This window comes from Oncorhynchus masou, chromosome 15, assembly GCF_036934945.1.
Source record: "Oncorhynchus masou masou isolate Uvic2021 chromosome 15, UVic_Omas_1.1, whole genome shotgun sequence".
NCBI classification, from domain to species: domain Eukaryota; kingdom Metazoa; phylum Chordata; class Actinopteri; order Salmoniformes; family Salmonidae; genus Oncorhynchus; species Oncorhynchus masou.
Genome location: NC_088226.1, coordinates 38,332,297 through 38,353,343, shown reverse-complemented (window position 1 = coordinate 38,353,343; position 21,047 = coordinate 38,332,297). Strand labels below are relative to the sequence as shown.

The 21,047-nt window shown below is 42.2% G+C and overlaps 1 protein-coding gene across 5 annotated transcripts in view; it reads left to right on the top strand.

Annotated features, from left to right (window-relative positions):
• LOC135556226 (exocyst complex component 2-like) overlaps positions 1–21,047 on the top strand; it is a 94,074-nt gene that overhangs the window by 24,936 nt on the left and 48,091 nt on the right. For all 5 annotated transcript variants that reach the window (XM_064989242.1, XM_064989241.1, XM_064989244.1 and 2 more), the window contains 4 exons: positions 2,039–2,215; positions 2,512–2,638; positions 9,015–9,128; positions 11,358–11,482. In XM_064989242.1, coding sequence (XP_064845314.1) covers positions 2,039–2,215; positions 2,512–2,638; positions 9,015–9,128; positions 11,358–11,482 — 543 coding nt within the window. The remainder of the gene's footprint in view (positions 1–2,038; positions 2,216–2,511; positions 2,639–9,014; positions 9,129–11,357; positions 11,483–21,047) is intronic.

The following is a 21,047-nucleotide window of genomic DNA, read 5'->3' as shown; positions in this document are numbered from 1 at the left end:
CCTTACTAGCCTACAGTCTACCACAGAACTCTCTGGACCAGTCAGCGATGGTTAGGCTCTGCTTACATTACACGGACTGTTTGTTGCTGTTGATCAAATTGAATGGGTTTTCATGACTTTATGAAGTGGAAAACACATTAGATTAGATTAGATGAAATTGCTTTTTTGTTTCGTTTTAACCGGATGCATTTAAAACACCCAAGATACCGAGTTTTAATCAACATTGGTTAAGTGAAAAAATAAATACTATAACATTTTAGAATGTCATTTAACTAAATGTGCACATTAAAATGTGATTCTGTATGCTGAAGAAAATTATTGGATATCTGAATCATATTGAATTGGATGCCTTTGGCGGAGATTTTTCTGCTATTGTAATCCTTGGGCAGGCCGACTAAGCATGTAAAAAAATAGAATAATATTGTTTTAAATATATTTTCGGCATGGAAAATCTTCAACACCTGAAACCAGATATAAACTATGTATGAAAGATAATAGACCTATATATTTCTTTAGTCTTTGAGAACTAACAATCACCAAAATAAAAACTAGGGAGTATTAAATTCCAAAAGCAATGAATTTAGCAGTATTGATTTTGTTATGTTTGTGCGTAAGAACACAGATTTAGCCATGGCAAAATGCACAGAGTTGCATAAAATTAGCCTTAAAACTGAAAAATGTTGTCTCAGCTCTATGGTAAATGTGTAGATGTGTAGAATTGCAGGAAATTTGCTTTAAAATTTAAAAATGGATCTCAGCTCCATGGAGAACACATTTGAACTGCAAGAAAAAATGCAAAAAATAACAAACTGTACACCACCAAGATGGGGGTGGCCTTTCAAATGTTCTACAAAAAAATTGGAATATAAGTGAACATGATTTGTTTAATAAATGTTTTTAAGTAGAACAGATTGTTGGTTAAAATACTTACCATGTTAATAATTTTATCGAAATACTGCATGTTTTGTTTAAATGTAATCTGAATTGAATTGCCAAAAAGTGTAATATATTTTATAATGAGTGAATTTGTTTCACAGAATTTTTTTTTTTTTTAACCGAACTTTTAAAACAGAACACATTTTTTTAAAAGCTAAGTATCTGTGGCCACTTTTTTTTACTTTGAAAAAGAGTAGCGCTAGTGAAACAAAAATAAACTCCACTACCCCATTTTTTTTCTTCTGCATTTTATGAACATAATGTATTTTAATATACATTTATTTTAATATAAATGTCCAACTTTTTTTATATTGTCAAAATGTCACCAATTAGAATATACCTAGAATTTCAGTGTGTTATTTTCAGGATTTAAAATCAAGACGTCCGCGAATGAAAGACATGTTCTCACACATACTGCTGTGGACTTGGCAGGCAGAGTCCTGGCCAATCATTTGGATCTATTTCTGACCACTAATGTTCCAAGAGCCTAACATTTAGCCTTTTAATGTATATGTTAGATAGCAAAAAAATAGTGTTTTTGCATATGACCAGTTCAGAGGCAGGAAATGTGCTGTAATTTAATGGCCATATTATTATTCACAGTTTGTTTCAAGGGTTATTTTTGTATCATCTCTCACAGCCTTTTATGATCTTTGATTACACATGTCTGACACTGTCGAGTTCCATCTAGTCAGATAAATCAGAGGAAGGGGTTTTGCTCTCTGTGTCTCGCTCTCTCTTTATTCCAGTGTTCACACTGACAAGGAGAAGAAGGGTCAGAGAGTGTAAAAGTACAGTAAATATATATTTATTGAGCCACTTAGCATTGAAGTGACAGCACTCTGTGTGGACAGAATGATGAAGCTGTGAGAGACTCGTGTCAGGGCCACCCACAGGACTGACTGGACCTGGCCTGAACTTTGACCCCTAATGACGGGTTTATTAAACTGCTGTTTGTGTCAACGTGTCATGCCTTTTCTCTCAGTGTTTCTCTCATGTTATTACTTGGTTGTTTGTCCTGTTGCTGTTAGCTCGCCTATATATTTGATTAGCCTCACTTCTTTCTCTCTCTCCTCTTGATCTCCTCTTCTCTCTCTCTCAGGTCTGTCCATATGTGGTCACAACTGCTTGCTGACGGCTGAGTGGATGTCAGCCAGTAAGATAGTGTGTCGTGTGGGCCCAGCCAAAGACGATAAGGGAGAGATCATCGTCAGCACCAAGTCAGGAGGCCACGGCACCTCCACCGTCTCCTTCAAACTGCTCAAGGCTGAGAAGATCGGTAAGATACTCCTTCTGCCCTCGGCGACCACGGCAGTTCTAATATAAATCTACAAACACATCTCTCTTTGTCAATCATCAGAGGAACTCTACTGACTACTCCGTTGCACAAGAACAATCTTCCTCAGTTTTTCCAAACTCAGGCAACTAGGAAATAGAGTATGGAAACACACCACAAACCCATACTCTATTGTCCTGTGTTGCTTTACAAACTGTATAGTAGCTCTGTCGGGTACTATAATTGAGTGTGTGTGATCTGGGCTGTCCTCTTAGCGATGATGTGTGTCTGTGCTGTAGGTATTCTGGACCAGTCTGCTGTGTGGGTGGATGAGATGAACTATTACGACATGAGAACCGACCGCTACAAAGGCATCTCCCCCCTCTCCCTACGGCCCAGCAATCCGCTAGGCATCGACTTTGACAAGTAGGGACACACACACATACATACATACATACACACACACACACACACACACACACCCACACACAGGCTTAAGTCATTGAGTCTAACAAACAAACAATCCCCATGTGGAGATGTTTGAAATGTTATGCCAACACAGCAATGGCTACAACTGGCTTTAACTGCTGCACAAAGGCACTGGAAACACCATAATTGTGTTTAAAGGAGAGGGAAAGAAAGAAGAGCGGAATGAGTTGGAAAGAAACATTGCAACCCACTACACATGGCCTGAAAGGAAGGAGAAAGAAGAGAGGAAACAGTGGAATAGAAAGATTGCAAGCCACCACACATGGCCATAGCAGGCAGGTCGTATGGTGTGGCTTCTGCCTCCCACGCGACTGGCAGGGAATGTACAGTCTGTAATGTAATGTTTAGTTCTGGTATATCTGTGCTCTAGGCCCTCTGATGTTTGTTTGGTTTAGAGAGGCCAGGGGATCCAGGGGGCAAGTGATCGCTCGTGGACAGGGAGGAGAGCCCCTGACTGGGCTGCAAACCCTCCATGTCCAGGGTCACTTTCCTGGGCCTACTGGTAGTCTACTACAACACAGTCAGTTAGCTCTAACTAAGAAACCGTACGGCTCTTCTCTTCATGTTATAACCACATAGTACAGTCAACACACTCGAAAAGGGTCACACGCACACATACACAGTGCACAATACACAAACGCATCACATTAATGAATGTAGCCAATTCTGTTCACTATAGAGACGATGGCTAGCTGTTCAAACTGGAAATAGCTGACCAGAAGAATTGAAGCGGACAAAGTCGGACAACCTTTTTGTTATAGTAATTATTACGTTTAGTAATTAATACGTTTAAACCCATCATGATTATAATTATGATGTCTTGAACCGATTTTTAAGCAGGTTTGTCTGGTGGTGATGTCACTGGTTGGTTATACTAACAGAGAGGTCAAACAAGAAGTCATCTTGTTGTGGTACACTTAACTCATGCTCTACAGCAATCATTTATTTTTTAACTTTATTTTAGCCATTATTTCTGTTTTTTTCCCCACTTTATTTTTATATCTTGAGATTTTAGAGTATTCTGAAAATATTTTTAACAAGGGGGGCATTGAGTTTTCAATGTTAGTCAGGTACATTCAGGTACAGTACCAGTACACCTACTCATTCAAGGGTTTTTCTTTATTTTTAACAGTGAATACATAAAAAAAACGATTTAAATAACACATTTGGGATCATGTAGTAACCAAAAAACTGTTCAACATATATTGTTATTCAACATATATTTTATATTTGAGATTCGTCAAAGTAGCCACCCTGGTTTCTCAAACTAGACACTCTAATGTACTTGTCCTCTTGCTCAGTTGTGAACCGGGGCCTCCCACTCCTCTTCCTATTCTGGTTAAGGCCAGTTTGCGCTGTTCTGTGAAGGGAGTAGGACACAGCGTTGAATGAGATCTTCAGTTTCTTGACAATTTCTTGCATGGAATGGCCTTTGTTTCTCAGAACAAGAATAGACTAACGAGTTTCAGAAGAAAGGTCTTTGTTTCTGGCCATTTTGAGCCTGTAATCGAACCCACAAATGCTGATGCTCCAGATACTCAGCTAGTCTAAAGAAGTCCAGTTTTATTGCTTCTTTAATCAGAAACAACAGTTTATGCTAAATGGTTTTCTAATGATCAATTATCCTTTTAAAATTATAAACTTGGATTAGCTAACACAACGTGCCATTGGTACACAGGAGTGATAGTTGCTGATAATCGGCCTCTGCATGCCTATGTAGATATTCCATAAAAAATCTGCCGTTTCTCGCTACAATAGTCATTTACAACATTAGCAATGTCTACACTGTATTTCTGATAAATTCTATGTTATTTTAATGGACCAAAAATGTGCTTTTCTTTCAAAAACAAGGACATTTCTTTGAACAGTGGTGTATATGCAAATCAAAGTGTTCTTCTCCCGAAGTCTGAGGGTGTTTTAAATCTTCCAGGCCTGGAATTGTATCAACTCGCCACCCAAGGCTTTTACTTGCAACATATTTGGGACGGCAGGTAGCCTAGTGGTTAGTGTTGGGCCAGTAACCGAAAGGTTGCTAGATCGAATCCCCGAGCTGACAAGTTAAAACTCTGTCGTTCTGCCCCTGAACATGGCAGCTAACCCACTGTTCCTAGGCCGTCATTGTAAATAAGAACTTGTTCTTAAATGACTTGCCTAGTTAAATAAAGGTTAACTTAAAAAAAAAGTTAATTAAAATATTGTTATGCATATTGAAGATGTGCATGCCCTACCCCAGAATCTTTTTACGTGTCTATTTTCAAAGCATTAAGCTAAGAACATTAACAACTTCATAGTTAAGAACAATACAACAATATGGAAGAAAATGAAATGCATTCTACAAGATCCAATATCACACCTTAAAAACAACCCCCTATGGAACAATCCTGGGAAAGCTTTTCAGAATTCACCGATAAATTGGCCCATATGTAAAAATCAAGGCATAGAAACTGTAAATGGCTTGGTAATCGGAAATACCATTATTTCCATTACAAAATAAAAGCCATTTTGGATTGACTAATGTAGGCGTTTTCAGATACATGAAAATTAAAGGTTTTATATCACAAAATGTTAATTTTAAGTCTTAGACATCAGAGCAATGTTGAGGGAATCCTAATTGAGTCAGAAAAGGGTATAACTATGATAAGTAAGATAGGCTCTCTGCAAGGTTTAGTATATCTAATTGACAATCTCTAGGAAAAAAATATTAACTATTGGAACCAAAACAAAAAAATAACTGATTTTGGCACATGATGGAGGGTGTGCTGGAACATAACTAAGGAAATGAAGTTAACTAAAATGTACGCTTAATCCATTATAAACAAATGTATATTTATTATACAAGAGACAAAATTCACAAATTTTACAGTACACCTGCGGAGTCGTGTTAAGTGTGATTCAATTATCTGGGAGTGCTATAAAGTCAATGTTTATGGATGGTCTTTTTACAATCTAAATTAACTTTTAGTCTGTCTATCTGCATACGTCAACACATGGCATATGAGGGTGTGTTGAGATACCAAATGGGTTGGACCATACTTTTCTTGTCAATCATTTTGAAAAATGTTTACTTAAAAACTGGAAATCAAATTATCCTCCATCCTTAAGACAGTGGAAGAATCAAATGCATTATTATTTCAATATTGAAAAGGTGTGGGTGACAGAGGAAATGCAGAATAGCTCAATTTGAGGTCATATGGCATAGAGTCTTACAATCACTGGAGATAAATGCAGTAGGAGCATGTGGGTCTGGGCAGCTTTGATATCATTGATGTTTGGGTCTGTCTGTTTTCTTTATATGATTATATTGTGTGAAAAAGTATATATTTTTAAAGAAAGTCCTCTTGTTGGTCTGCGAAACACTTCCTGGTGATGTCATCATCAACGTGTTCCTTTTTGTTTAACAAACCCCGTCCTAGCATCGTCCAAGCCGCGATGCTCGAGTGATCATTTCCGGAGTCAGGACTGTAACTGCTTATTTTGAGTTAGCCTACTGAACTTGGGCAGGGTTTCTCTCAGCGTATACGTATGTGCTTCCTGTCCGTCTGTGTAGAGCAGAGCAGCAGAGCCCGATACATGTTAAAGCAGGCTTTGATACTTTGCCAGGTTTGGAGGTGAGGGAATAACTGAACAGACTGCGACAGTTCTCTTTTACGCTCTCTCAATCTCCCTCTCTTTTTCTCTCTCGCTCTCTTTCGAGATACATATGTACAGTTGAAGTCGAAAGTTTATACACCTTAGCCAAAAAAATGTAACCTCAGTTTTTCACAATTCATGACATTTGATCCTAGTAAAAATTCCCTGTCTTAGGTCAGTTAGGATCACCAATTTATTTTAAGAATGTGAAATGTCAGAATAATAGTAGAGTGATTTATTTCAGCTTTTATCTATTTCATCACATCCCCAGTGGGTCAGAAGTTTATATACACTCAATTAGTATTTGGTAGCATTGCCTTAAACAATTTAAACTTGGGTCAAACGTTTCAGATAGCCTTCCACAAGCTTCCCACAATAAGTTGGGTGAATTTGGCCCATTCCTCCTGCCAGAGCTGGTGTAACTGAGTCAGGTTTGTAGGCCTCCTTGCTCGCACACACTTTTTCAGTTCTGCCCACACATTTTCTATTGGATTGAGGCCAGGGCTTTGTGATGGCCACTCCAGTACCTTGACTTTGTTGTCCTTAAGCCATTTTGCCCTTACTTTGGAAGTATGCTTGTGGTCATTGTCCATTTGGGAGACTCATTTGCAACGAAGCTTTAACTTCCTGATTGATGTCTTGAGATGTTGCTTCAATATATCCACATAATTTTCCACCCTCATGATGCCATCTATTTTGTGAAGTGCACCAGTCCCTCCTGCAGCAAAGCACCCCCGCAACATGATGCAGCCACCCCTGTGCTTCATGGTTGGGATGGTATTCTTCGGCTTGCAAGCCTCCCCCTTTTCCCTCCAAACATAACAATGGTCATTATGTCCAAATAGTTTTATTTTTGTTTCATCAGACCAGAGGACATTTTCTCCAAAAAAGTATGATCTTTGTCTCCATGTGCACTTGCTTTTTTAGTCTTGCTTTTTTAGGGTGGTTTTGGAGCAGTGGCTTCTTCCTTGCTGAGCAGCCTTTCAGGTTATGTCAATATAGGACTTGTTTTACTGTGGATATAGATACTTTTGTACCTGTTCCTCCAGCATCTTCACAAGGTCCTTTGCTGTTGTTCTGGGATTGATTTGCACTTTTCACACCACAGTACGTTCATCTTTAGGAGACAGAACGCACCTCATTGCTGAGCGTTATGATGGCTGTGTGGTCCCATGGTGTTTATACTTGCGTAATATTGTTTGTACAGATGAACGTTTGGAAATTGCTCCCAGGGATGAACCAGACTTGTGGAGGTCTACACATTTCTTTCTGAGGTCTTTGCTGATTTCTTTTGGTTTTACCATGATGTCAAGCAAAGAGGCACCGAGTTTGAAGGTAGGCCTTGAAATACATCCACAGGTGCACCTCCAATTGACTCAAATTATGTCAATTAGCCTATCAGAAGCTTCTAAAGCCATGACATCATTTTCTGGAATTGTCCTAGCTGTTTAAAGGCCCAGTCAACTTAGTGTATGTAAACTTCTGACCCACTGGAATTGTGATACAGTGAATTATAAGTTAAATAATCTGTTTGTAAACAATTGTTGGAAAAATGGCTTGTGTCATGCACAAAGTAGATGTCCTAACCGACTTGCCAAAACTATAGTTTGTTAACAAGATATTTGTGGAGTAGTTGAAAAACAAGTTTTAATGACTCCCAACCTAAGTGTATGTGAGCTTCGGACTTCAACTGTTATATGCCACTTAGTCGACGCGTTGTAAAGCGCCTAACAGTGCGGTGAGTACATTTTTATTGTGTGTACATGGTCTAGGAATTCAGTCTGCAACCTGTACATTGCTAGCGAAACACTCTTACCAACTGAGCCACTCCGCTACAAGAAGCAGCACGAGAACTTTGAGACCAAAGAGTTTTGAGAGGTTAATTGACGTTAAACTTTCATGGTGATCAAACTTGCAGTTTCACCCTCCCTCTCTTTCTACCATTTCTTTCCCATGACTACCCATCTTTACCGATCGGCACTGAGATAATTCTGCTCTGCGGTGTGTGTGTGTGTGTGTGTGTGTGTTTATCCCCTCAGGGCTCAGTGTGTTCCAGTACAGTAGAGGCTGGGTGGGGTGGTGGGTTTCATTTTAGAGTTTAGTTTGTGTAGCCCACGGGTCATTACCACAGATCAAACGTTCCAAACAACTTCTGGGTCCTCCAGTGGCGTCACACACTGCTCTTCCCATGCCCGGGCCTTCCTCTTTGGGCACGGCCTGGCCTCACGCTGACCCCGCTGGAGGACTTTATACCAACACGTCAACTTACCTTTCACATTATGGAATGAAGTTCTTGTTATTTTGTATAATGTAACTGGTAAATGTTCTTTCTTATTTGAGTAACTATGTACGGTTGTAAGCATTCCCTCTAATTCAGTGTTGGAACATGAACAAATCTAAACCAACTTTATTATCAAGAAGGGAAATGGGTTTTGCAGCATAATAAAATATGCCTTTTAGTACACACTTAACTGAAAGTGACTTGCAGTCATGCATGCATCCATTTTACATATTGGTGGCCCCGGGATTCAAACCCCACAATCCTGGCATTGCAAGCACCATGCTCTACCAACTGAACCATACAGGGACCACAGCATGATCATAACATAGGAGACATAAAACATACATATTTAATAGGGTTTCCTTGGTAATCTCTTGTATGTGTGTGTGTTTTCTCCCCCAGGGGTAAGGTCCCTCTGAAAGATCTGGAGGCATTGTTTCCAGGTGTGAGTGGAGAGTTCACCAGCGAGAACTTCTCAGCGACTTGGTACCTTATCGAGAACCACTCTGTCACCAGGTAGGTCAGACCAACCAATTCTTTTTTTTTTTTTACGGCCTCTGGGTCTAAGAGACACAGCCAATCACTACCATCTTTCTCCTATACCAGCCAATCAGACAGCACTTTTTGTGTTACAAATTGGGTTAGAAGTGGATTGAATTGTCTTCTTTTTTTATCGATCTACATTAAATACTCATGTCAAAGTGTAAATTATAAGATTAACAACAACAACAAACTAACATCTTGATTAGATACAGTAAGTTTTCAACACCCTGAATCAATAATCACCTTGGGTAAATCTCTAAGAGTTTTGCACGTCTGGATTGTAATATATTTGCCCATTATTATTTTTTTTTAACTCCTCGAGCTCTGTCAAGTTGGTTGTTGATCATTGCTAGACAGCCATTTTCAAGTCTTTGCATAGATTTCCAAATTGATTTACCATAAGTCAAAACTGCAAGTAGACCACTCCATCGTCTTGGTTTGCAACTGTGAAATATTTGGCTGTGAGTTTTAGGTTATTGTCCTGCTGAAAGGTGAATTTGTCTCCCAGTGTCTGTTGGAAAGCAGATTGAACCAAGTCCAGGTTCTAGGATTTTGCCTGTGCTTAATTATGTTCTGTTTCTTTTTGTCCTAAATAAAAACTCTCTAATCCTTGGCCAATGACGAGCATATCCATAACATGAAGAGTGGTAGTCTGTGATGTGTTGTGTTGGATTTGCCCCACATAATGCTTTGTATTCAGGACAGGAAGTTCATTTCTTTGGCACATTTTTTTGGAGTATTACTTTAGTGCCTTATTGCAAAGTTATTGCATGTTTTGGAATTATTTTTATTCTGTACAGACTTCCATCTTTGGACTCTGTCATTTAGGTTTGTATTGTGGAGTAGCGACAATGTTTTTGATTCAGCCTCAGTTTTCTCCCATCACAGCCATTAAACTCTGGAACGGTTTTAAAATCACCATTACTCGGAACGGTTTTACTCCTCTCTGGCATCTGAGTTAGGAAGGACGACTGGGTGTATTGATACACTAACTGAAGCGTAATTAATAACTTCACCATGCTCAAAGGGATATTCAGTGTCTGCTTTTTATTTATTTTTTATCCATCAACCAATAGGTGCCCTTCTTTGCGAGGCATTGGAAAACCTCCCTTATCTTTGTGGTTGAATTTGTTCTTGAAATTCAATACTTGACTGGGGGCCCTCACAGATAATTGTATGTGTGGGGTACAGAGATGGTGTAATCATTCAAAAATGTTGTTAACCACTAATATTGCACATTAGGTCCATGCAATTTATTATGTGACTTGTTAAGCAAGTCTTTACTCCTGAATATATTCAGGCTTGCCATAAGAAAGGAGTTGAATACTTATTGACTCAAGACATTGCAGCTTTAAATGTTTTATCATTTCTAAACATTTCTAAAATCAAAATTCCACTTTGACATTGTGGGGTATTCTGTGTCCACTAGGGACACAAAATGTAAACGAAATTACAGCCTGTAGCTGAACAAACTGTGAAAAAAGTCCAGGGGTGTGAATACTTTCTGAAGGCACTGTAACGTCTTTATGAACGTCAGCCCAAACAACCAAACTACTAGTCACAAACATACACATGAATCCTAGATGTTTTCTTTGTCGGCAGCGTAGTTCAACTTTTGAAACTATTGCTGTGACTTGAGACGAGAACCTTTTTAATGTTGTCTTTTACATGGTTCTCAGACCTTCCAATCTATCCACTGACCCAGAGACCGGTTTAGTCTGTAAACAAATACAATCTACCTCCATTCCTACTTGATTTTTGACCTAACAAGAAAACGTTGGACATGTGAAGGAAGTGTCCTTTCTCTTGTTGACCTCTAACCCCTGGTCTTTGTCATACTAGGACAGTGTTTGTCAGCCTGTCTGTCAGGTTATTATTAGACTCCCCTGGTTTCCTTTCCCTCATCTGTCATGGTTCCCCTCCAACTAACCCCCCCAGTCTAACGGTTGGATCCTGCCGAGTGCTGACTAGTTACTGCAGAACTTCAGGGTCCATTGGGTCGGGTTGTTTTTGGTTGACAGGGCATGTGTTTCTTCCTCCAGAGGAAACCTCCGTTCACTCCCAGGGGGGGGGACACACACCCTCCTGCGGACACGCAAGCTCACACTCACTCAGGCACGGCGCACATGCACTCTGTTACACACACAAAATAATACGCACACACAGCTCCTCTGACTGATGGTACCCCCTCCCCCCTCTCAGTTTCGACCAGTTGCGTATGGCAGCCAGTAACCTGAAGAAGCAGGCCACTAAGAAGAATGAGGGCAGTCTGGCCTATGTGAAGGGAGGCCTCAGCACCTTCTTCGAGGCTCAGGATGCTCTCGCAGGTAAGATACAGTACACCACTACTACACAGAGAGTGTGTGGTACACAGTACACCACTACTACACAGAGAGTGTGTGGTACACAGTACACCACTACTACACAGAGTGTGTGTGGTACACAGTACACCACTGCTACACAGAGAGTGTGTGGTACACAGTACACCAATACTACACAGAGAGTGTGTGGTACACAGTACACCACTGCTACACAGAGAGTGTGTGGTACACAGTACACCACTACTACACAGAGAGTGTGTGGTACACAGTGTGTGGTACACAGTACGCCAATATTACACAGAGAGTGTGTGGTACACAGTACACCACTACTACACAGAGAGTGTGTGGTACACAGTGTGTGGTACACAGTACACCACTACTACACAGAGAGTGTGTGGTACACAGTACACCAATACTACACAGAGAGTGTGTGGTACACAGTACACCACTACTACACAGAGAGTGTGTGGTACACAGTACACCACTACTACACAGAGAGTGTGTGGTACACAGTACACCACTACTACACAGAGAGTGTGTGGTACACAGTACACCACTACTACACAGAGAGTGTGTGGTACACAGTACACCACTACTACACAGAGAGTGTGTGGTACACAGTACACCACTACTACACAGAGAGTGTGTGGTACACAGTACACCAATACTACACAGAGAGTGTGTGGTACACAGTACACCAATACTACACAGAGAGTGTGTGGTACACAGTACACCACTACTACACAGAGAGTGTGTGGTACACAGTACACCACTACTACACAGAGAGTGTGTGGTACACAGTACACCAATACTACACAGAGAGTGTGTGGTACACAGTACACCAATACTACACAGAGAGTGTGTGGTACACAGTACACCACTACTACACAGAGAGTGTGTGGTACACAGTACACCACTACTACACAGAGAGTGTGTGGTACACAGTACACCACTACTACACAGAGAGTGTGTGGTACACAGTACACCAATACTACACAGAGAGTGTGTGGTACACAGTACACCAATACTACACAGAGAGAGTGTGTGGTACACAGTACACCACTACTACACAGAGAGTGTGTGGTACACAGTACACCACTACTACACAGAGAGTGTGTGGTACACAGTACACCAATACTACACAGAGAGTGTGTGGTACACAGTACACCACTACTACACAGAGAGTGTGTGGTACACAGTACACCACTACTACACAGAGAGTGTGTGGTACACAGTACGCCACTACTACACAGAGAGTGTGTGGTACACAGTACGCCACTACTACACAGAGAGTGTGTGGTACACAGTACGCCACTACTACACAGAGAGTGTGTGGTACACAGTACGCCACTACTACACAGAGAGTGTGTGGTACACAGTACGCCACTACTACACAGAGAGTGTGTGGTACACAGTACGCCACTACTACACAGAGAGTGTGTGGTACACAGTACGCCACTACTACACAGAGAGTGTGTGGCACACAGTACGCCACTACTACACAGAGAGTGTGTGGCACACAGTACGCCACTACTACACAGAGAGTGTGTGGTACACAATACGCCACTACTACACAGAGAGTGTGTGGTACACAGTACGCCACTACTACACAGAGAGTGTGTGGTAGACAGTACGCCAATACTACACAGTACTCAAATACAACACAGAGAGTGTGTGGTACACATTTTACGTGTGTTATTACACCGAGAGATGTTAACACTGTTAAGACTATGAATGTAAAATTGTTACAGGGTTGACGGAACTTGGCTCTCATGATGCAGGTAAGAGTTTGTCGGGCTCGGGGTGTGTGTAAGACTAAGCCAGGCATGGTTTGGGATAAGGTTAAGTATTCTTTTGCAGTGGACATCTAATCTAATGACTTTTGAGGTAACACCTGACCATTTCTCAGAACTCTGGTGTGTGTGTGTGTGTGTGTGTGTGTGTGTGTGTGTGTGTGTGTGTGTGTGTGTGTGTGTGGACATGCATGGGTCTGTGTGTGTGTGTATCATCATGCGGCTGTGCGGTGTGGTCTAACAGTGGTTGATTACAGTGGAGTGGTGCTCTGTGCTTTAGTGTACTGCAGTACGGCTAGCCAACCACAACACGCCTAATTCACTTTCATTAAAACCACGTCAGCTCTAAACTGTCAATCACACTACTTGCACGGTAGCAGGCACAGGCAGGGCCATGAGGCAATCTGCACTGCTGCTCTGCACTGCTGCTCTGCTGTGTCCTTATAGACAGCAGGTAACCTAGTGGTTAGAGCGTTGGGCCAGTAAACCGAAGGCTGACAAGGTAAAACTCTGTCGTTCTGCCCCTGAACAAGGCAGTTAACCCACTGTTCCTAGGCTGTCATAGTAAATAAGAATTTGCTTGCCTAGTTAAATAAAGGTTAAAATAATACATGAGGTAACATTGTGACTACTGTCGCTCTGCCAGTTAGTTCAGTGAAATCAATTGTTCAACTCTATCATTCATATTTTTGTCTGTTTACTCTTATTTCCCCTCATAACCACTAAGTTACTTCCCCTTACTATTTATATGCCTCTGTCATTATTATTATCGCTTTCCTAATGTAATGTTTGTGCCCGGTAGGAGCGGGGGGGGGGGGGGAGGCAGGCAATGTTTTCATTGTTAGCAACTGAATCTAAATAAATGGAGCAGGGCCACACAATGCAGGCAAGAGTAATCGGGGTGATAACGGCCCTAACATGACCGAGGGGAACAATACAGATCCTTTCTCACGTTCACTATACTAATCATGCCCAATATGAACCCAATGGGAAGCACAAGTCCTCAGTGACCCAGGAAGTAGTGCTCGTTGATGGACTCCAATGACCTGTGAGTCAGGAAGCAATGGACTGTAAGGTGAAAGTCCAATTGACCTTTGACATTAGGATGCACTTCACTTTACAGGTTTGAGAGTATATTCTGACTCATTACAGTGTTTAGTCCTCTGATTATGACCTGTTTTTAGAATGATGCTTCTCAGAGGCCCTGTTTTGGTTGGTTATAAAAGAATGTCTGAGTGCTAGCCCAGCATATGGTAATGGTAAGCTTTAGTAACATGCCAGACGGCTCTAGGCGGCTCCAGCAGTCGCTCATTGCCAGGCCCAGTTAGCACAGCCGTCTGTGAAACTGTGAATCCTTTCTTTGTCTCTCTCTCTCTCTCTCTCTCTCTCTCTCTCTCTCTCTCTCTCTCTCTCTCTCTCTCTCTCTCTCTCTCTCTCTCTCTCTCTCTCTCTCTGTCTCTCTGTCTCTCTGTCTGTCTCTCTGTCTGTCTCTCTGTCTGTCTCTCTCTCTGTCTCTCTCTCTCTCTCTCTCTCTCTCTCTCTCTCTCTCTCTCTCTCTCTCTCTCTCTCTCTCTCTCTCTCTCTCTCTCTCTCTCTCTCTCTCTCTGTCTCTCTCTCTCTCTGTCTCTCTCTCTCTCTCTCTCTCTCTCTCTCTCTCTCTCTCTCTCTCTCTCTCTCTCTCTCTCTCTCTCTCTCTCTCTCTCTCTCTCTCTCTCTCTCTCTCTCTGTCTCTCTGTCTGTCTCTCTCTGTGTTTGGCAGGTCGTCAGTTGGAGTCATTCCAAATTAGCTACACCTCAGGTGTTGCTGTACAAATTGAAAGGAAATGTAATAACGACGTGTGTGTTTGCATGCGTCCGAGTGCACGTGTGCTCTGTGGTCAGAATGTATTGCATTAAAAGTGGCACTGTACTAATTGATGTTTATTCTGTGGTGCCTCCAGCTCACTCAATTACCGTTTAATGCCTTTACTTTTTGTCTCCTCCTCAGTTTATTTTCTCTTCTGCCTGTATGTGAGAATTTTATTGATGGCTATTGTAAAAGCCCGATGTTTTATTAATAAGAGCGAGTAGGGGACTGGGGATCGCAGTGTGTAAATAAGGAAGGAATGTCTCTGATTAGGCCAAATCATCTGGAAAATGAAATGAGTTCTGTTCAACAACAAAATGCTTCAAACAAGTGGTGTGTTTTTGAGAATCCATGGGTTTCTTCTCTTTCTTGGCTTTCTCTCTTTGGTCCCACCCTCTCCCATCCTCAATCTCACCTCATTCGCCTCCTCCAACAGAAACCGAGACGTGTGGGTGCGCGCACGTGGGTGTGTGTCTGTATGACCACTGATGTCCCTCAGTAATAATGGCCTTTGTGTTTCCCTGCTGTGCTTAAACACAGTTTAGTACTAGCCGCTAAATGGCTAACCCCACCCTCATCCCAAAGCACATTTATATTACACCCTTATTACAACCTCGTACCCTTATTACACTGTTCCCCTTCACTGTTAGACTGACGCTTCTACCTGCAGGATACATGTCTGCATTGAGGGATTACGTGAGGTCGCAGTTCTCTAAACTGTTTGTGATCCAGACAGCTTGGTGAAAGGCATGGGGGTTCATATTCATGCTAGGGGGCTGTTTGGTTAGGCTGATCCCCTGACAAATTGAACCATGTTTCACAGGGATCTTCTGAGACCTGGCTGACTGACTACCTGGCTAACAGACTGATAGAGGCAGGTTTTTTGTGGGGGGGGGGCTCTGAAAAATGTACACATTTTAAGTTTTTTATTGTTGTGTGAAAAGGAAGTGGCCCTGCAATACAGGAAACAGACCACCGCTACCGTGTTCCAAAATCCAAGATTTCCCAGGGCCGTATTCCCAACGCTCCGAACCTCCGACTCCTCTACAGCAGTCGGGAGACAAAACATCTCCAGCTTTAGAATCAGTGGGTTCCAGGAAGCTGAGTGGGGCTGCCTGCGTCTCTTCCTCCGCTGCGCGCGTGTGTGTGTGTGTGTGTGTGTGTGTGTGTGTGTGTGTGTGTGTGTGTTTTATCCGGAGCTTGACGGGGTGTTTAGGTTATCCGTGACGTCATAGCCACGGCAGCGAGAGTGCGTGGCAGACTGCGAGGACACACAGCTGGCAAGGGGGCACAGGGTTCTCTGCGGAGACAAGAACCAGAACCCCTCAGGCTGTGTGTGTGTGCAATGCATGTGCGTACTCACACACCAGTCCTGTCCCCCTATAGATATGTCTACAGAATCAGGCCAATGCTTTTATAACTGGGTTGTTTAGACAGTACAAAGACTTATTGTAGACTTCTCTCTTCTCTACTCTATCCTTTTCAGAGCAGAGGCAGATGGCGTTCTTCTTCCATAAAACCTCTGGTCTCCCTGTTTCTGCTTATAGGCTGAAGTCTTTGGTTCCTGCCCTGGTTCTCTGAATGTCCTCTACCAGACCATGGGGCTGGTGTTCTAGCCATTTATGCTTGCTGTGGTGGTCCAGTGATGGTTGTGCCGATGAGGCAGCCATGATATGATGGCGTGTTTGATATAGTGCATTCGGGAAGTATTCAGACCCCTTGACATTTTTTTGGTATCTTACAGCCTTATTCTAAAATGTATTAAATTGTATTTCATCAATCTATACACAATACCCCATAATAACAAAGCAAAAAGTTTTTTTGAAATTTGTGCAAATATATATATATATATTTATTTATTTATTTATTTATTTATTTATTTATTTATATTTTTTAAATATTCAGACCTTTTACTCAATATTTTGTTTAATCACCTTTGGGAGCGATTGCAGCCTCGAGTCTTCTTGAGTATGACGCTACAAGCTTGGCACACCTGTATTTGGGGACTTTCTCCCATTCTTCTCTGCAGATCCTCTCAAGCTCTGTAAGGTTGGTTGGGGAGCGTTGCTGCACAGCTATTTTTAGGTCTCTCCAGAGATGTTCGATTGGGTTCAAGTCCGGGCTCTGGCTGGGCCACTCATGCACATTCAGAGACTTGTCCGGAAGCCACTCCTGCTTTGTCTTGGCTGTGTGCTTTGGGTTGTCGTCCTGTTGGAAGGTGAACTTTCGAATGACTCAGAGGTCTGCCAGAGAGCCGGGAGCTGGCCATGCTCGTTCACGTGATGGTTAGCTTGAGTTCCATTGCAATTCTACAGACAAAGGAATTGTCTGGTTGAAACATTATTGAAGATTTATGTTAACTTCATAAAGATTGATTCTATACATCGTTTGACATGTTTCTACGGACTGTAACGGAACTTTTTGACTTTTCGTCTGCACCGAGTGATCGCGTGTCATGAATTTGGATTACTGGGCTAAACGCGCAAACAAAAAGGAGGTATTTGGACATAAATGATCATTATCGAACAAAACAAACATGTATTGTGGAACTGGGATTCCTGGAAGTGCATTCTGATGAAGATCATCAAAGGTAAGTGAATATTTATAATGCTATTTTAATTTTATTTATTATTATTGAATTTTACCCCTTTTTCTCCCCAATGTTGTGGTATCCAATTGTTAGTAGCTACTATCTTGTCTCATCGCTACAGCTCCCGTACGGGCTCGGGAGAGACGAAGGTTGAAAGTCACGCGTCCTCCGATACACAACCCATCCAAGCCTACACAACATGGCGGATATCTGTTTGGCTTGTTTTAGTCTCTGAGCGCTGTACTCAGATTATTGCATGGTGTGCTTTTTCGGTAAAGCTTTTTTGAAATCTGACACAGCGGTTGCATTAAGGAGAAGTTTATCTAAAGTTCCTTGTATAATAGTTGTATCTTTTATCAATGTTTATTATGTGTATTTCTTTAAATTGATGTGGCTCTCTGCAAAATCACCGGATATTTTGGAATGACTGAACGTAACCCGCCAATGTAAACTGAGATTTTTTAAATATAAAAATGAACTTTATCGAACAAAACATACATGACGTCCTACGAGTGTCATTTGATGAAGATCATCAAAGGTTAGTGATTAATTAATTAATAATCTCCATTTCTGCTTTTTGTGACCCCTCTCTTTGGCTGGAAAAATGGCTGTGTTTTTCTGTGACTTGGCTCTGACCTAACTTAATCGTTTGGATTGCTTTCATTGTAAAGCCTTTTTGAAATTGGACACTGGGGTGGGATTAACAAGAAGTGCATCTTTAAAATGGTGTATAATACTTTTATGTTTGAGAAATTTTAATTGTGGGATTTCTGTTGTTTTGAATTTTACGCCCTGCACATTCACTGACTGTCATATCGATCCCGTTAGCAGGATCTCAGCCCAAAGAGGTTAAGTGCCTTTTGGCAAACTTCAAGCGGGCTGTCATTTGCCATTTACTGAGGAGTGGCTTCCGTCCGGCCACTCTACCATAAAGGCCTGATTGGTGGAGTGTTGCTGAGAGATGGTTGTTTTTCCTGGAAGGTTCTCCCATGTCCTCAGAGTAACTCTAGAGCTCTGTCAGAGTGAACATCAGGTTCTTGGTCAACTCCCTGACCAAGGCCCTTCTCCCGTCCCCATTGCTCAGTTTGGCCAGGAGGCTAGCTCTAGGAAGAGTCTTTGTAACGCCTGCTCCCACTCCCCCTCTCAGGCGCTCGAGGGCCCATAATTACGCACACCTGTCACCATTGTTACACACATCAGCGCTTCATTGGACTCACCTGGACTCCATTACCTTATTGATTGTCTCCCCTATATCTGTCACTTCCTCAGTTTCTTCACCGTGTCTACATTAATGTTGTTTTGTTCCCGTTGTCCAGACGCTGTCCTTGTTTTGTTTCATGTCCATTATTTAAATATTCACTTCCTGTACTTGCTTCTCGTCTCCCAGCGTCTGTCCTCACAGAATGCAAACTCCAATATTGGAAGCATCGGGGAGTTATTTATTTATTTATTCGTTGGGGTTGGTGACGTCGGGTCCGGGTGCCGGGGGTGTCTCAGCTGTCTCGTCGGGCTTTCATGCCTTAGCTGGCTCGAGTGGTTTTCTTGCTTCGGTTGGCTCGGCAGGCTCCCATCCCACGTCATGCAACAGCCGGCTTCCCCGTGTCTGCGTTAATCTCGTTCTTTTCCCCTTGTCCAGACGCTGTCCTTGTTTTGTTTCACGTCTGTTATTTATTAAATATTCACTCCCTGTACTTGCTTCTCGTCTCCCAGCGTCTGTTCTCAGTCTTGGTGGTTCCATACTTCTACCATTTAAGAATGATGTAGGCCACTATGTTCTTGGGGACCTTCGATGCTGCAGACATTTTTTGGTACCATTCCCCAGATCTGAGCCTCGATACAATCCTGTCTCAGAGCTCTACAGACAATTCTTTCGGCATCATGGCTTGGTTTTTGCTTTGACATGCACTGTCAACTGTGGGACCTTTATATAGACAGGTGTGTGTGCCTTTCCAAATCATTACCAGGGGTGGACTCCAGTCAAATTATAGGCACATCTGAAGGATGATCAATAAAAACAGGATGCCCTGAGCTTAATTTTGAGTCTCATAGCAAAGGGTCTGAATACTTATGTAAATCATGTATTTCTGTTTTTTATTTGTAATACATTTGCAAACATTTTAAAAACCTGTTTTTGCTTTGTCATTATGGGGTATTGTATGTAGATTTGAGGGGCAAAAATGTATTTAATACATTTTAGAATAAGACTGTAATGTTACAAAATGTGGAAAAGGTCAAGGGGTCTGAATACTTTCCAAAGGCACTATAAGTGAGGTTCTGGAATACCTCAGCCTCTCTCTGCCTCCAGCCTCCCATCTGTCAGAAGGAACATACCCACATTTATTTACAGAACTGTCTCCCCTCCCTCTCTTTTTCCTTCCCTCTTTCCTTCCCCCCTCCTTCTCTTTCCCTTGTCAATTTCTCTCATCTCGTCTGCTCGCCCTCCCCCCTTTCGACCCTCTCTCCCCCTCTTCCGTCCACTGTCCCTCCTCTCCCCCTCTGTTCTATCAATAAACCCACACTGCCCCTCTCAGCACCCAGCTGCCTAACTACAGCCACAATTTATTTGTTCATGTGAGCAGCCCTGGATCTCTCTCTCTCTCTCTACCCTTCTCTCTCTCTCTCTCTCTCTCTCTCTCTCTCTACCCCTCTCTCTCTCTCTCTCTCTACCCTTCTCTCTCTACCCTTCTCTCTACCATTCTCTCTCTCTCTACCCTTCTCTCTCTCTACCCTTCTCTCTCTCTCTCTCTCTACCCTTCTCTCTCTCTCTACCCTTCTCTCTCTCTGACATGAATCTCTTTCTGGTCCACATGTTCAGATCTATTGACCTCCTCTCCTCTGTCTCCGTTTCCTCTCGTCCTCTCGCCTTTTTACATCCTCTGCCTTTCTTCCACTTCTCCTTGCCTTACCTCACCAGCACTATGTCCTACTCAGTGTTGATTTTGGAATGTGCACCCTACAGATCATTCTTTCTTCATTAGTCTTGTATAGTCAACCTGACACTAGCAGCATCCCTCTCAGCAGTAGAAATAGTGCTCTCCAGTCTTTCAGCTCTCCTCACCCAAATATTATTCCTCCAACTCCGGACTCTGTCTATGCTCCATTTGGAACCCCTAGAATAGAGTTGTTTCCAGGTGGGGTCCCCAAAACAACTTTGATAGTAGGGAAAATACTCATTTGGAGAGGATTTTGGGTGGTACTGCTGATTTGGTCAAGCCAGGTCAGGTGTATTGATGCGGTACAGTTCTTGTGGTGACCGGGTCAGGTCAGTGGTTGGCGTGGGAAAGCTTGAGAGGGAGGTGTGGTCAGAGTCTGACAGAAGTGTCTGTAGATGGAGGGTCATGC